Source organism: Trichogramma pretiosum, unplaced genomic scaffold, assembly GCF_000599845.2.
Source record: "Trichogramma pretiosum strain Unisexual culture from Peru unplaced genomic scaffold, Tpre_2.0 scaffold54, whole genome shotgun sequence".
NCBI classification, from domain to species: Eukaryota; Metazoa; Arthropoda; class Insecta; order Hymenoptera; family Trichogrammatidae; genus Trichogramma; species Trichogramma pretiosum.
The window spans coordinates 428,610-441,894 of NW_019641628.1; the positions used below are offsets into that span (position 1 = coordinate 428,610).

At 37.4% G+C, this 13,285-nt stretch overlaps 1 protein-coding gene across 4 annotated transcripts; it reads right to left on the bottom strand.

Annotated features, from left to right (window-relative positions):
* Positions 1 to 1,959: 1,959 nt before the first annotated feature.
* LOC106651345 (RUN and FYVE domain-containing protein 2) lies at positions 1,960 to 12,164 on the bottom strand. 4 transcript variants are annotated; one of them, XM_014369788.1, is made up of 12 exons: positions 11,668 to 12,164; positions 9,486 to 9,664; positions 9,309 to 9,418; positions 9,033 to 9,240; positions 8,582 to 8,745; positions 8,357 to 8,516; positions 8,162 to 8,278; positions 7,939 to 8,079; positions 6,711 to 6,808; positions 5,112 to 5,328; positions 4,778 to 5,029; positions 1,960 to 2,590 (listed from the first exon to the last, which is right to left on the bottom strand). In XM_014369788.1, exons 1-12 carry the CDS (start codon positions 11,846 to 11,848, stop codon positions 2,450 to 2,452), a joined length of 1,968 nt encoding a protein of 655 aa, XP_014225274.1. In that variant the 5' UTR covers positions 11,849 to 12,164; the 3' UTR covers positions 1,960 to 2,449. The 4 variants fall into 4 exon arrangements, with proteins under 4 accessions (XP_014225274.1, XP_014225275.1, XP_014225273.1 ...); XM_014369789.2 differs by lacking the exon at positions 11,668 to 12,164 and adding an exon at positions 10,141 to 10,945; XM_014369787.2 differs by lacking the exon at positions 11,668 to 12,164 and adding an exon at positions 10,042 to 10,942.
* Positions 12,165 to 13,285: the final 1,121 nt, after the last annotated feature.

Genomic DNA, 13,285 nt, shown 5'->3' on the forward strand with positions numbered 1-13,285 from the left:
CTGCACATGCTATACAGGGGGAAAACACAGATGCACAAGTATTCGCGCACACACACACATAAATAGATCGATTTCAATTTAGCCTCGTTAAGGAATCATGATGACGAGGGGGGTTGGGAATAGCGAGTAGTGCTGGGGGGTAGGAGGAGGGAGAAGGGATGGGGGAGGGATATATACTCTGTGTGTGAGCTAACGAGCTTTCGAAAGTCGTAGATAGCCCGACAAGTTGGCTTGCCTATAATACGCCTCGCAATGCAGAGTAGCGGAGCCTCGACGGCGGCAGTCAGCCTTACGTGCGCAGCGCCGTGCAACAATTCGGCCTGCTTAATTTTCTCTCGCTCCACATAAGACACGTATACACACACTGCGCACTCGGTCGCTTGATCGTGTAATCCAGCGAGTAAGCCGGCTGCTCGCGCGCGTCCGCTTAATCCTGCGCAACGGGTCCAATTTCTCGTCCTGCAGTGTGTCATCCAACCTGGCCCGAGAGAGCTACGACGACTATTTCCTCTTCTTTTCTTTTCTTTTTTTTTTCCTTGTGCTTGTGTGTATCGAAGGATGAAAAAAAAAAGTTCGATTTTACTCGGGCCCGCGAAACAATCGAGAGCGTATACACTTGTGCTCGCGGAGTTTGCGGGCTCGAAGTATCGGGGCTTTTCTAGGAAAAAAAAACCTCGACTTTACTTGCGCTGCGTACGTATATACAGTAGATATAGTATATGTATGACGAGTGCATTTCATTGAAATGCAGCAGACTGATGAGAAACTTAAAAACCCCGAAAAGAGAAAACAAAACGGGGGAAGGAAGTATTGCTTGGCGCGTGGGTGTATGCGTGTGCAGCCAGCTTAAAGGCCGCAGACTCTCACGCGTAAGAACAAAAATGCCGCTGCACACATAGATGCGAGGAGGCAAGTCGGTGTGTGTGCAGCGCCCGCAACGCGCATACATAAACACGCTTTTCCGCGCTCTTACTTAACGGCAAGTGGATGCGCGCAGAGACTACAGCTGCTGCATGTATACACTTGTGTTGTTATTAGACAAAGAAAATAGGCATAGCACGCAAAGCACCTCCAGCTCGAGGTTCGCTCGCTAGTCGGTGTGTGCTGCATCAGAAATGAATAGAGGAAGAAAGAGTGCAAAGAGCATGCGAACTACTCAGCCAAGTGGAATAGCTATATGCGAGCCGCCGCAGAAGCTGCCTCGTGCCTTGCTCGGTGCAGCGCGCCCCGCCTGACCTGCCCCCGCAGCTCTGGCAGCAGCGGTATACAGCGATGCGATGCGATGGACGAGTGAAATTACAGTGTTTTGCCCGCGCGCGGCCTTTCAGCTATGAGCTGCTGCTTCTGGGTGTGTGTAGCTAGCTGCACAACTTGTGCCGGCTGCATATTTTTGCTGGTCTACGCCTGCCAACCTCGTATAGCTGACTGCAGCTGCGCTAGGTCAAAAGTCTACAATCGTTACGGTGATAAGTCTCGGGGTGCGTGGCCGTGCGCCGTCTCTCTCTCTCTCTCTCTCTCTCTCTTCAAATTGCAGGATTTAACCTTGCAAAGTATCCGTCTGTTGCGTGACCAAACTGACTTTTACTTCCCATCCCCCTCGCTTATGCTAACTTACCCCTTTCTTGTTGTGGCTCGCAAAAATATCGAGATTCCTGAAATGTGAAGCTTTTTTCACTGCCGCACTGCCTAGTCATGCTCCCTCCTGCAAAGACTATATATGGAAAAAATTAACATTTATCGAGATTTCGCCTTCTTTCGGGTTTCTTTTTCACGCGGAAGGCTCGCTCGAGCGGATTAACGCATAAGCGGATGCAATCGACGATACAATAAGCGATGATTGGAAATCGATGTGACGATGCGTACTTTGCATAATCGACCGCGATGTAATGATTCGGCGATGCTGATCGCGGGAAAAAATACAATTACGCATTATTATTTGAACTCAATACATATATTTTTTTCTCCTTGTACAATATAATAAAAATTGAATCTTTTTACATCGTATAAGATTTATAACAATATAATAATTCCTTTTAGCATACATTGTGCGTGCAAAAGTACCTATATGCGTAAAAATAGCTTCTTTCTTGTAACACTAACGAGTAAAAATCTTTTTTGATATAACACGATCTAAAGTTACAAATGTGTGAGACCCCTCCCATCACGTTTTGTCTTGGAAGATTAAAAATTTTATTTAAAAATTGTGCTAAAAAATAGACTTGATAATTTCTCAATAAAATGTAATGTGTCTTTACATGGAAATGGACGTGTCAGTCGGTCCAAACAAGATGTGGCCTTACACATACACGCTAAAACGAGAACGATCATAATTTTAAACGCGCAGAATGATTTATGTATACAAACGCATACATCAATAGCTGCAAGGCACTGTCTATATAGTACATAAGGTATGTATCCATAACTCGGCGTTGGACTGGCTGTTTTCCTCTTAATGCACCAGGGAGTAGCGGCCGACGAGGACGACGTGACACTCGTCGCAGACGCGCACCGGCTTCGTCGAGTTCGGCAAGGCGATGCTGTTGTCGCTGCACGAGTTGCAAAATATCTTGCCGCAATAACGGCAATGATGCTGAAAAAAGACAAAGAGAAATGAGGATTCAATAATAATTATGAAATATACGCGCGAGCTGCGAGAAATATTTTCGGATAATTGGATCGTCGTGGCATTAGGAAAACTCGATTATCCCGGCGCAGCGGCGAGAGTGAAAGAGAAAGAGAGAGAGATCCCCGAAAAGTCCATAAATATCGTAGCCCGATGACAAGCCAGCTCGGGGATAACTACTGCATCTTCGCATTTGGAAAAATATATAAATTATGCTAGGGGACAATGTTCAAAGGTTCAGGAATGACACGGTGCACTTGCGAGTATGTGTGTGTGTGTGTGTGTGTGTGTGTGTGTATGTGCATGTTGTACGTATATTAGTTTGCCGATAAGAGAATTGGATCGTGTTAATTATTGAAGCTATCCGCACCTGTGTGACTTATTAGAGTTCGACCAGAAGACGTGTAGCTTTTAGAGAGCGCGAGAATAAGTTCGATTATTATCCGATAGGGTTTCGAAATAGTAAAGTCATGAATCTTGAGTATACCACCGAGTTATATATCGATGAATCCCGCAGGATTGGACCATTAGTCAAACTAAGTTACTCTTTTTTACCATGAAAATTGGGATTCGTCGAGTTATTCACATTCTTCTCGAAATTGGCAAAATATTATGATTGCGACGACAGCGACGACGATAACGTAATAAAGCAGCTCTATTCATGATATGCTGTATATGTTAATACGCAGGCAACGCTCGGGGGCTTGGATGCAGTGTGTTGCGCGCAGGGCGCCGCACGCGGGTGGGTAGGTACAAAAAAAATAGGCGTCGTTATAAGGGATATATTCCCGCGAGGCGAGCTGCTCTCTCTCTCTGTGCGGCCTTGTTATTATGCAATAACTTACTCACCCACGCGCCGCATATGTTTTTGAGCGTGTGTAAGTGTGAGTACAGCTATGTGTTTCTAACGAAGCGTATACTTAGGGAAAATTTCACATCCGACATCTCTATCGCGACGACGACGACGACGACGACGACGACGACTTGGCAACTTTTTCGCACCTATGCATATTAACAGCTGCTTTTATCGCTTATATTTACCGATCGGCGATAGCGAGTTCGCCGAGGCGATGATGTCGTTGTTCTCGGAGATCGTACGATGCCGATATGGGCGTATTTTTTCGGTGACGAGAACATAAATTTAATGCAGATTCGAGACATTTTCGTGGCCTTATAGGGATGTGGCTGACGTGACGACGGGTAATTCACTGTTTTTCGACATTCAGGCTGTATTTTCAGAAAAAGTATCCCCGGCCCCCTGTTTTCTAAATATTTTTCAGCGCGGATATTTTTCCTGCTTACTCGGACAAATTCGCTCGCGATCCTTCTGAAAACATCGGATTTTTCATCGCGGTTTTTTACGGCATTCCGCTCGCGTTCTCTGGTGAAATAAAACTTTGGCCGTACTTTTTAATAAACCCACTTAGGGGGGAGAAAAAAGGCGAAATCCTATAATTACACCTGTACAAGTAATATGTATTATTTGCAGAGCGGATTAAAAGCGCGCGGCATTCTAAGAAAATCAAAGACGTGTACAGGTGGTAGGCTATAATGCTACAAAGAGCATCAGGTGAGCAAAGCACGTTTCATTGAAAGCGCGCAGTAGCTCCGCTGCACTGCCTTCCGAGCTTAACGGGCGTTTCAAGAATCCACAGCTTAAATAAGATCCGAATCCAAAGAGAGATGGAGAGAGAGCGAGAGAGGTAGACTTTCGAGAGTGTCACCGCGAAACAAGCAAAAGAATAGAAACAATATTTGCCCGAAACGACGAGGACGGCTGCTGCTGGCGGAACGACTCATTATTTGGCGCGCTTTATTTCCTAATTAAGTTCTCTCTCGCTCGCTCTCTCTCTCTCTCTCTTTGGATGCACTGAGCGGCGCAGCGAGTGCACGCGTGCGAATGGAAATGGAAGTTCCGAGTGCTCGCAGCCGCCCTACCACCGACTCTACGAGAGATAATTACTGGTAAACGATTAGTGAGAGAAGTTGTTCGGTGAGCAGCAATGCAGCACACTACGGCTCTCTCGCTCTCTCTCTGTATAAACGTGTGCGTGTTATATACCTATACTGCGCTCCCCCCTATACACTCACACAAAGGCGCAAATCAGACCGACGCGCTGCGCCCGGCCTCGGGTAGTTAAAAAGTTTGATTACCTTGCGACGTGCTATGTTGAATTCGCGGCTGCAGCCCTTGCATTGGGTGACCATGCGGTCGTTGGCCCAGGCGGCGGTGCCGTCGAGCTGCGCCTGCTGATGCTGCGCCTGCTGAAACGAGCAGGCCTCGCGCAGCTCTGCGACCGACAGCTTGGCGCTGCTCAGCTGAGCCCCGAGCTCCTCCAAGGTGCGCTCCTGCTCCGAGCAGATCTCCTTGAGGGCGTAGTGCTCCTCTTGAAGTTGCTTGTACTTCTGTGCGAGGCAAAAAAAAGAACGGCTGGCGTCAAGTTTTTTCCGCTCGCGAGAGCGAGGCAAGAAAAGCGCATATACGTACCTCCGACTCCATCTTCAGTTGATCGACCTCTTGGCGCAGCTGGGATATTCTCTCGATATTGCCGATCGATGACTCCTGCAGCGAGGCCCTCCATTCGCGCTCGATTTTCAGTTCTCGCTCGATACCGGTTGCCCTCGCCTCCTTCTCGGCCGCCTCGGCGCCCAAAACTCGTACTCGCTCCTCTTGCCCCGAGCGAACATCCTCGATTGCTTTGTACCTGTGTAGCAGCGATTAAAATCGATTCTTAGTTACGTCTCTCTGTGTATACAGTCTTTGCGGCTACGTGCGTTTGTAATTTAGCTCTACCCGCACACGTATACACATCGAGCCACATGTATGTTTGATCGATAAACTTTTTTCACTTTCTCTCTCTCTCTCTCTCTCACACACACACACATCCATACACATGCTCTCTTCGCGCGCTTTCCATGCCTCAAATATACCCTCGTAAAGCAGAAATCGAGTGCAGTGCGATTGAATCTTGCGCGCAATCCGATTGATTAACTTCGTTTGCGATATGCATTCTATGAGTTTACTTTTGACACGAGACTCCAGTTCGCAGCGAAACGTAATTGATTTTTTTTGGATTTTCTTGCGTTACTTGCTCGAAATATCAATTTTCCTTTTGAAGGTACGAATGGGAAATAATATTCTGCTATAAAAATTATAAAGTTTAGTTTTGAACGAACATAAAAATTATGCTCTTTAATATTGGCATTGATTACGGAACATCATGGTAGCTAAACTTTTTGGAAAATAGTAACCGATAGGTATTTTTGGGAAAAATATTATTAGTATTTTAAAGATTCAATTTTCGTGCATGCATGAGTACAGAAAACGATTACCCCGGGTTAATGTTTTTATTTACTTAATCATTTTTCAATAAAAGGCCATCAATAACAGCATTAATAAATGGCTACTTTTATATTGTTTTATCAATATTTTTCGTAACTTCAAAATTGACCAGGTTCTTCGGAGCGAGGTATTTTTAGGGTATCGTTAGTTAAACAAAAATACAATTAAAGATACACGTAAAATTTTATATGCTAGTAAAAAAGAATATCAACTGTTGCTTGCATGGAATTGTCAAAACAATGTCTGAAATTTCATACGCTTTTGTATTGAAAAAATGTTTTTTTAAATAAAGTACGAAAACGGTTCAATGTTAGTTTCAAAAAATGAATGACCATGAAAAAATAAAAAATTAATGGAAAAAATTAAAGACACGTGATATTATTAAATGAGTTTATAATAGAGTCAATATGTTAGTGAAAAAGGTATTAGTAATTAGTTAATCATATATTTATTATTATTAGAGATTTATACAAGCATTCATAATGTCTTATAGATAGATTGGATTAGATCAAATATAATGTACGGAAACAGAATGTATATTTTTGATCTATTAACATCTGATACATGTTTAATAAAATCACAGTTTTATTAATATATAAAAGTTTTCAATGCCAACGTAACTTTGCCTACATCAAAAAGTCATAGCAATTTTTTTACTATAAATATAGCACTCGCTCAAATCAAAATTAGATACATACATGTGACTTGATGTTTAGACTTTAATATAATGATTATAGAACCTACTTTTCATCCATCCTTTGGATGATATCAGTCATTGAATAGGTTTTTGCTTCCAATTTAGAAATCAGTTCTGTTTTGTGTTTTAGTGAATTTTCGCATTCCTGAAATATATCACAAAAAAACGGAATATGAAGAAAACAACTTGTGCATTGAATTTTTTATTACGGATGAAGGCATAGCTTTAACATAATCTCATGTAAAAATGTATGAATGAAGGTAAAAAACGTCGAGACTTATATAAATCATAATAACATAATTTACACTTAAAATTTTCCGTAGTTCGTGAATATATATACTGTAACATAATTGAAGCTGAAATTAATTGCTACATTTTTGTACCCAAGAAAAGCTTCAAGTAAAATAACGATGTTCACATAACAAAACATTTTTTGTTATAAATAAACGATGGAATCATTAAAACATTTGCTTCGATTGCAATAACATTGCTTAAACTAACACACTTTGGTACGTATGGTTTTTATTTCTTATAAAATGTAAATTATATCGACTAGATTGAAATTTAATACAGCGAAGTATGAATTTGTTGTCAAAAACAACCTTAATTATACGCGTCTCATACTTGTTCGACTAGTTTGATCAATTCGTAAGATTTAAGCTTTTTTAGATAAAAAAAATGAATGTTCGAAAAGTGTTTATTTTTCCGCAGTTGATTCAGACTTTTCTTTTTCCCCCGGCGTGGACGAATCAACTTTACTTGCTTTTCCAGTTGACGAGGTTTGTTTACCCATTTGAGAGCCGCTGGAAAGTTTGGTTTCCAACGGCCCGCAAATAGATTTTGGTCGTATCGCAGGTGCGTGCGGAGTCGACGGACTCGTACGATTCGATATTGTTTTCGCGGTTCCACACGGTGTTGTGGGACTACGCATACTCTCGGCGTCCTTCATTATATGATTAAATTTTTCGAGATTGCTCAGCAACTTGCCGATTTGATTTGTTTTTGCGTGCAATCTGCTCACGAGCTCGCCTTTTTGTGTCAGCTCGAATTCACATTCCTATAAGTTATAACAGTTTTATCGATAAATGTGATGATCATGACAACAATGAAATAAAAATAACGAAAACGGGAATTCTGGTTGTGGTACTGCTAAATTTTTTCTATAAAATTGAAAAAAATATGTTTGAGTGTTTAGGTATTTGAGGACAATAGATTATGTACATATAATGAAATAAAATGATTAGAATAAACATAAGACAAACAAATGACAATCACCTGAAGCTTTTTATACATTTCCAAGTTAATTTGCTTTATATCATCAAGTTGCCTCCTCAGCGATACAATAGTGTCTTGTTTATCATGAATATCTTTTTCTAAAAGCTTCATGGCAACTTCCATTTCTGATTTCATAGAAACCTGTGAAATATATTTTATAATATTTAAATTTGATTGAATGTACATAAACTAAATTTATTTTAATTTGATCAATCATATGGACCTGCATTTGAAGTTCTTTTTCAGCTTCTTGTCTTAATTTTCTTTCCATTTCTAATCGACACCTAAGCTCTTCAGCTTCTGTAGTTGTTTCAGTTATTTTGAATGGAACTTTACTTATCTATTTTAAAATAAACATTTTCTCATTTTATTTGATGTAAAAATAATTTTGTCCATTATAAAATTTTGTTAAAATTACCTCATTCTCTTTGATTTCGATTCCTAACTCTTTTTTTAACTGTTGATTCTCATAATGAAGAGAAAGAAGGTTATTTTTCGAAATCGACAAGTCTTCTATCATCAACGCATTCGTCGTCGTAAGAGATTCAACTTTGGCTTGGAGATTTTGCACTGTTGCACTAAAAAAAGTTTTATGTTTTACAAATCGTGACAATAATAACCATATTATCTAATTATTTCTTACTTTAAATGCCTATTCAATTCTTCAATATAGTTTTTTTGATCCAGAACCGTAGTCATATTATCATTATCAAGTTCATCATCTGGTGACTCTCCAGGTATGTGGTTACTATTTCTGAGATACAGTGAAAAATCAATAACACCTTGTTGGCAATCCAAATCTTCTTCCTATTGGACAATGTTTTTTAAATTAAAAAAATTGAATTGTATACAATAAATTACAAGGACAATCTCAAAAAGAATGATTTCTTAAAATGTTATATTTCAAAGTACTTTTTATAAATTGTGTCCGAAATCTTTTCAAAAGTATAATTTCTATTTTATATCAAATTGTAAATTATAAAAAAACATATGTGTTCGAACATTATTTAAATAAAAAATTATTTTTTACATTTTAAGATCAATTTATAATCATGTTTTTTCATTTCATTTGTATTTTTTCATAACGAATTTACCTTAACACAAAAATTACAATCTATTACGTTCAGACCAACTAGCAGTCCCATTATGACTATTGCTTCATCGCTCATCATCAAGGCATCAGGTTCAAAATACTCTGCAAGTAGATCATCTTTGTGATCTATCAATACTTTGAGGTAATCTGCGAGTTTCTTTTGCATTAGTGCCATTCTCAACCAGGCTCGAGCTCTACCCATTGCAGTTCTAAAATTGATAATTTAATTAAAAACTTTTGATCATTATGAACGTTGAAGGGATACAATTAAGCCTACCTCACAGTAGGTAAATCACGTATGCTAGAAGTCATATCTTGAGCTTCAGGACAATACTTTTCAACGAGCTGAAGAATATCCCACAACTCTTTCTTTGGTCCAAGTAAGCCCTACAATTTTTTCAATAAATTAATGACTTATCTATATCATTTGCGTCATTAATTTCATATTTTTTACCTTTTTAGGCCTCAATCCATGTCTTAACACGTGTTCAAGAACGATGAAAAAATGTTGCAAAGGCATATGATCAGAATCCAACATGCGTCCATATTTTAAGGAAGTTTCAATGAGCTCTTTAACGATGAGTTTTGATATATTTACTAGATTGCTCCGCTCAATTATCACGGGATCTCGAGCTAAAAATATATTCGATTTTGGAAAAAATAGCAAAAAAATTGTTCTGATAATTATATTTTCAATATGACATATAATTAAATTCGATGATAAAAATTTTGAATCCAATCAATGAAGGGTTGCTACAAGGTGATAAAACAAATTTTATCAAAACATACATAGGTGAAATGCTCTCTATGAAACCATGATTTATATGAGTAAAAATAAATTTAAAAGGTGAAAGGATTTTCATTCACACAAAAAGTCAATGATAAAAAAAAATACGAAGCAACAATTCAACTGCAAACCAAAATCGAACTAAATCAACAATCAAGATTTAAGATGAAAAAGAAAAGTTGATAGTAAAGAGTGCATCACATCAGGCAAAGAAAATACAAACACAAATAAGACTCGTGCTGCGCAGTAGGTGATGAAAGAATATCGCCATCAATAAGCTCTGCCTCATCATCGTTTGGTTGATGCATTTCACATCGACTACCTATTGGTATGATGTCTAATGGAGGAGACGGCGAACGTTGCATTGAGTCGGCCATCGCGTAATCGACGTCTTGCAGCTCCTTTAGACAAAGCCATTCTCCGTCGACCGATACTCGAAAATTACATAAATAAATCGTGTCTTGGGCACTACCCGCTGTCTCTTGATCCAACATTTTCTCGCTATCTCGTCTGTCTCTATTCTTTTTCAATTGATTTTGTCTTTAATACTCTGGGGCGAATCATCAAAATACTAGGCACATGCGCAACACAGCTGATTTCTATCTGCCCGAAAAGTTGCAGATAATACCAAGTTTCTATAAATCTGCTTTTTCTTGATTTCAATAAGTAATGGCCAAAAATATGATTCACTGTACTATCAACACTTAATTTTCTTCAGCCCAATATAAACGTTCGCTTTTTTTTTGTAAAACGACTGAAGTGTAATACTTGTATTGCGCCGCAAGAAATCAATTTGGAAATGTTATTTTGAAAATAAAATGTTTTAGTATGCCACTTTACTTTGCACTATTTGTTTTAATGGTTTTTGAGTGATCAATTTAATTGTCAACAGGACAATAACGAGAGTTTTGATGAGCCTAGCTCAGGCTAAAATTATACTCTGGGTAGCGAAATATCAACGAAACAACATGTAAGCGGCGAAGGAGGTGAATATCGATTTTGCCGCTGACAATGCCTCCACCTACATTAATCAATAAAGCATGGTTGGACTAATGCAATCGTGGTGCCATCTATATTTGCTTATCATAATCATCATGAAACTAACGTTTGAATGTGCTGCAGCTGCATGAACAGCTGCCGATGTGGTAGATATTTTTTTCTTTTTTAGGGTAATAATATTTTATTCCAATTACGCAAAAGATAATTCAAATATTGATATAAAAATTATAAATATTAATAACTAACTTACACTTGTGACAAAGTAATAAAAAATAAATGTTTAAGATGTTTATTGAGAATTGGAACCCATTCATATTAATTAAATATCAATAAAATATTAGAACGAATTATGTTTTCTCGTATGATACTAGTGATTAATTATTGGTGTACACTCATTTTTGTAAGGAAACTGATGATTTCATTGCATAAATTTTCATTTTCAGTGCTGCATTGAATTAAAGGATGTGTAAATTTGAAGAAAAAAACATGTATTATGATGTAATAAATAAAACTAAATACTGAACATTTACGAATGATCATTTAACTTTCAAATCCTGTGGGAAGTGTTGAAAATCTCCCTATAAAATTGAGTTTTTAATACTCTAATAAATTAAAATAGTAAACTTTACATGCGAATCTAACAGGTAGCAGTACAAAAAAAAAATTAAATCATGCCGCCCATTAGACGCTTTTAAGTTGTCACGTGGCTCGGACTTATACTGTTTGCTTACTACTTTTTACCCAACAAGCACGCAAACTAATCGTACAGTTCTACTGATACACAACAATTGAGAGTTTTTTTATCTCATTTAGTTTCATTTTTTTATCAAAAATGCAAAATTAAACTCACGTCTCGGTGTCCACCAGGGATCTAATTTCCTCGGTCTCGAAACAACTAAATCTGGCCACTTATCTTCTTTGATAGAATAATTACTAGTGGAATGTTCACTTTCAGATTTTATGCTATTTGTCATGGATTTTTCTGACGGAGATGTTGGTTGGATATCAGCTGACTCTTTAGCCGATGCCATCGTTAGCACTTTGTTTTCAAAACCAATCGATATTCACTCACGAATATTAAATAAATCACAAAAACACTAACGACTAAAAACACTAAATTGTTTACCACATCAACACATTACTCAATGTTATTTTTTACTCGCGTGTATAAAAAGTAGAAAGACAAGGTTATGAGTTTGAAACGTTTTGATTTGATCGACTAAACTTTTTCATCAAAAAACTGTGTACTAAACATCAAAGTCAGCAAATAATAAAACAGTCTGTGAGTGTGTAAACTCACACAGATAAAGTACCGTAATACGAATCCGGATGACATGTTATGAATGCTCCATATGCATAAAAAGATATAGAATGCACAACATCTTTATTATTGCTGCCATCTACTGTAGCCGGCTAAAACTAATTTTCTCAGATGGTAATGTTATAGTATAAAAGATTTTTGAAATGAGATTTTTAAAATCTTTTGAAATAATTAATATCTATTGAATTTTATAATACGTATAACTTATGTTTAAAATCTTTCATTATAAATATTATAAAGCTGATAAAACATAAAAAAACTTGTAAATAATATTTTTGAAAAATTAAACTTACTGCAACTATTTCCAGAATTGATGAATTCGGAATATTAAAATTTCTGAAAATAAAATAGATCACAAAAAGTTTATAAAAAGCTGTATGAATTTTTTTTTAAATATATTTGAGCCTTTTCTTTGCGGGGATCGCAGTGGCTAGATATGTAAAATATAAATGAAGGACAAAATTACTAACTACTTGTGCAGAGTTTGCAAAATGGGTTGAGAAAAATAGAAAATTGAATAATATTGGAGTGATATTGATTTTTTAGATCATTTAATTTAGATAATTTATATTGATAATTTATAGATAATTTAGATTGAGATTCGTAGTTTGAGCAGTTTATCCAAAAAGTAACAAAAAATGAAGGTGTACCCCTTATTGAAATAAAAACAATGGACAAACTGCAGCAGCTGCAAAATGTTGGATTACTACTATCAGCATCACATGTACACATACAAAAATTTAGTCATATATTCGATCTAATTTACGCGAATACAATTTTTTTTCAAAACTTGTTTTTAAAAGTCATTTTCAAAACGATCACAGAGCTTCATCTGGGAAGGGCCAGTATTGAAATATCTCATGCAGATTGATATCAACGATTTTGAATTATTTTCCTTTGCATTATTGCACTTAGGAAAAATACAAAGCTCAAATAAATCAAGGGGTTACACTAGTCTTAGTTTTAATGGAGCTTAAGCACGTTACGCCTGTGTACGTGACGCTCAAATGATTATTAATGGATTCGACTTTAATTAAGTTAGAAGTACCCTAGAGCTACAGGAACTTTTTACTTTCAAGCTCTAATTGCAAATCTATAAAACAATATATTTGAAACATTTCACTTTTGTTACTTGGGTTACTTGTGA